Source organism: Cyprinodon variegatus, unplaced genomic scaffold (genome assembly GCF_000732505.1).
Source record: "Cyprinodon variegatus isolate N-32 unplaced genomic scaffold, C_variegatus-1.0 Scaffold1704, whole genome shotgun sequence".
NCBI classification, from domain to species: Eukaryota; Metazoa; Chordata; class Actinopteri; order Cyprinodontiformes; family Cyprinodontidae; genus Cyprinodon; species Cyprinodon variegatus.
In genome coordinates, this window is record NW_015152157.1 from 66,679 (window position 1) to 70,733 (window position 4,055).

The 4,055-nt window shown below is 39.7% G+C and overlaps 1 protein-coding gene across 3 annotated transcripts in view; it reads right to left on the reverse strand.

Moving 5' to 3' along the window:
- The window catches only part of LOC107104349 (serine/threonine-protein phosphatase 2B catalytic subunit gamma isoform-like), a 55,545-nt gene that overhangs the window by 19,546 nt on the left and 31,944 nt on the right, over nucleotides 1-4,055 (reverse strand). For all 3 annotated transcript variants that reach the window (XM_015404340.1, XM_015404339.1, XM_015404338.1), the window contains exons 6-9: nucleotides 3,423-3,500; nucleotides 3,070-3,164; nucleotides 1,781-1,906; nucleotides 98-175 (exon numbers count right to left, since the gene is read on the reverse strand). In XM_015404340.1, the coding sequence (XP_015259826.1) occupies nucleotides 98-175; nucleotides 1,781-1,906; nucleotides 3,070-3,164; nucleotides 3,423-3,500 (377 nt within the window). The remainder of the gene's footprint in view (nucleotides 1-97; nucleotides 176-1,780; nucleotides 1,907-3,069; nucleotides 3,165-3,422; nucleotides 3,501-4,055) is intronic.

A 4,055-nucleotide genomic window follows, 5' to 3' on the forward strand; every position in this document is an offset into this window, starting at 1 on the left:
TTGTTTCCATAGCGACCAGCAGAGAAGAAAAAGGCCTGAACTTTACAGAGATCCACCAAAATCAGAGGAATCTGAGCGTTTCTGATGATGGACTTACCTTCATACATGTCGTCTCCTTCTGACATGAGCTCATCATCGGAGCAAATATTTAACACATTCACCAGCATCTCAGTCACTGAAACACAGAGTTCAAACGTAAAGGATTAGCTTCTCAGCTGCAACTTTAAAACTACCACATGTTTATTAATAAATAGAGGCTTCATGTGGAATTTATTAAAACTGGAAAATACTGAATTTATGTCAATCTCCATTATAACAAGAAAAGGTGGTTTTGCTTGTTTTACATCCTTTCAATGAAACTTTATAAAACTCAAGATATTCTGCTGATTTCACATCCAAATTGAGATTTTTAACATTTTATTTTAAGCTGAACATACATTGAATTAGAAATGAGGGAATTAAATATAAATAAAATAAAAGCAATAACTGTAACTTTTCTTAGGCAGGCAGAACTGCAGCCTAGAAGTTACGCTGTAGCTACCAGATCGCTCGGGTCCTGCTTCCTGCCAGTGACGTTATGCTACATGATTGGCTGAACGTTGCCACATGATGTAAAACGTTGTGGTTGCCCAGACAACGATAACAACATCACGCAGCGTCAGTGAGCCGAATCAGGAGCATCTGTAATTTTAGCGCGTCGAAATACCGATGAAGTTTTACCTGAGTTTTACCTAACGTTAGCCCGTCCGCGGCGGCCAGGGCTAACGTTAGCCCGTCCGCGGCGGCCAGGGCTAACGTTAGCCCGTCCGCGGCGGCCAGGGCTAACGTAAGCCCGTTCGCGGCAGCCAGGGCTAATGTTAGCCCGTCTGCAGCGGCCAGGGCTATCGTAAGCCCGTCCGCGGCGGCAAGGGCTAACGTAAGCCCGTTCGCAGCAGCCAGGGCTAATGTTAGCCCGTCTGCAGCGGCTAGGGCTAACATTAGCCCGTCTGATGGAGATTTGATTGTTTTATTTGGCAAAATGTTCATTTAAATTGTGTTTATCTGACTGTGTTCATTGTTATTCCCCCACTAAATGAAATTGCAGCTCCAGACTGGCTTTGACTGTGGTGACGTCATCTGTACGCATCTGTTCCAATTTACCCAGGGTCATGCTGTGCGCCCGTTCTCCCAGAGAAACGGCCCTGGGCTCTATCTCAGTTGGAGCTACGCTGCCCCCTGCAGGAAATCCTCCCTATTGACTTTCACTGAGCTTTAAAAGCCATAACCTCGTCTGATAAGATTTTCTGTCGGATAAAAATCAGATTCGGTGTGTTCCGGCCTTAAGGAGGAGCCGCCATAACAGAGAACTGAACATAGAAGGAGATGTCTATGTCTCTGCTAGCCTGGGGAATCATCAGACGGTAAAATTAAAACGTCTCAATACAAACATCTCAATCATTTAGGTTTAAACATTTACAGTATAAGCTGTAAATCCACAACGACAAAGATCAACAGGCTTTTATTTTGAAAGGTGTGAAGCCGGCATCTGACAGGCCTCTCCTGTTCTTGACGTCTCGCTATTCATCGCTTCGTATCTCTGAACTTGGTTCAATGGAAACAGCAACAGATTTGTTTTTTCTTTCTCTCTCTAACAGCGAAAAATAAAAAAATCTTTAAAGTTTATGTTGCATTTTTTATTGCGCTTTCTTGGACTTCATATCCGAGCCAACGCTAAAGAACATTAATTTACCGTAATCTGCCATTATTCTACACATCAAACCGGTGGTGAAAACAAACTTGCCTTTTTCTCCAACAAAAGGCAAACTCCACGTGAAGACGTCCATGAAGTTGGGCAACCAGTAGGGGTGGGGGGAGCAGTTGAACTGTCGGATGTTCATCACATTGTTCTCGTACTTTAATACGGCAGCTAGGAGGAACCAAAAAGCAGAGGCGTCAAGGCCGCTGTTCTGTCAGGTGAGCATACCCACAGTCAATACCCATTTATCCCTTTAGGTTTGTACAAAAAACACACTATAAACTACCTCAACAGGTGTGTATCCCCTGGTCATGTACAAAAAAACTATTTAATTACCGACTTTTTGGTGTTTTTTGAAGCTTATGGTGATCTGACCTTAACCCTCTCAGGCTCAAATTAAGTTGTAGTTGCAGGAAAAATCTGCTATTTGGAGAAAATGATCATATGGGGTAGTAATATATACAATTCAGACTTTTTTTTGAGAGAGACCTTCACATGCAATGAATTCTGGGATGTTGCAGATTTGCAACAGTGGCCCGGAGTGGTAAATTAACACTGAAGACTGAATCTGATATGAACGTTAACTTTATTTGAATGTCACAAACAAAAAAGTAACAAAACAAAATTCGAAAAAAAAAATGTTCTCTCATAAAATTAGAGACAACTTTTTCTCCAGCGACAGAAGGCCGTTTCTGTTAAACGGTTGCTCAAAATATAGGCAAACTAGTTGAAAAAGCATGTAGCATCCATTGGTACCTGTTTGGGCACACGTTGCGAATCCACAACATTCAAATCGAAATGCCTCTAGTGAAAAACCCAGAGGAGATAAAATCTACTAATTGGCATGTGTCATATCTATAAACATCATGATTCATCTTATGTAGTATTGATTTCAAAATAATGGAAGTTGGTAGTGATACTAACATGAAACTGGTGCTTAGAAAATCTGTTTCAGTGACATCAAGGAATTAGCCTTGTTGAAAGTGAGTCAGCAGGGCGATATGATGAGCTGGAGAGAATCTGCTTGTTGCAAATGCACAACTAAGTCCTTCTGTTGTACTTCTGAGTAACAAAAGCTCTTAAAATATGGATGTGGAGTAATTAGCTAAGTAGCATTTAGCTGTTGCAAATCTGCAACATTTGCCTGGAGAAACTGTTTTTTTGTACATGACCAAGGGGATACAAGCCCGTCGAGGTAATTCAAAGTCTATGTTTCGTAGATAAACGCCAATCTGACGTCTTGCGCATGCGTATTAACTATATGTATGCTGATCTGACAGAACACCGGAAACAGAAACGTACGGATAATAATGACAAGAAAGAAAGTTAGAAACCTTTGTTGTTGTAGACATCCAAATAATTTGGAGCTGAAAAGATGGTGATTAACGATGGGAAGCCGGTGGTTTGGCTTTTTCTGTACATCCGGTACCTGGAAGTTAAAGACAATCACGACACTCTAAAAAGGCTTTTATCTCTTGAATGCAAACTCAGTAAATGTTCCTGCAGTTAAGAGTTAAAATGTCTGGAGTCTTTCAAGGGAACAAGTTGCTTCGAAGCTCATTTAGGAGTATAAATAATTATGAAAACTGTCTACTGTGTGCTGTTTTATCAGGTTAAAGCTTAGGGTACAGAGAGGGGCGGGGCTTTAATGGTGGGAACGCTTTGAAAGGTAGAGAGAAACACTCACCCTGCATCCTGTGCTTCATGGGCTCTTATTACTGACAGCAAGTTATTATTTACTAAAAAGTCACAGACTGCTGCATAACTGCAAAGGAAGGAAAGAGGAAAACATTGTTAAACCATCAAAAAGGTTTAAGTTGATTTCAAATTCAAATGCATGAAAGGAAACAACCTAAAACTGCTTCAGACTAATTCCTGACTGGTTTCAGGAAATGTTTTCATATTTACATCTAAAACGAAGCATAAACTCAAGCCTCACAAGTTTAACGTAAAGAACCAAGTTGCTCTAAATCAGAAAAAACGAAATTTAAATTCATGCAGGTGATATTTTGAACTAGATTTACTTTTTTTATATAATTGTTGTGAGGTCTTTTTGTATAAAGTAGGGCATCAATTCATAAGAATGTTCTTTTGAATTCTAGAAATCAGTTTTTTTCACTGGTAAGGAATCTGGTTGTTATTAAAAAGTGTAAAGATTAACCGTTTTATGAATTACAACAAAAAGACTAAAACCTTTTTAAGCTTTAGTCGACTAAAATGGACTGAAACTATTGTATAATAATGACTAAACGTGACTAAAACTGATAATAGATTTCATCCTGAAGACAAACTAATTTTAAAACTAAGATGGCTGTAAAAA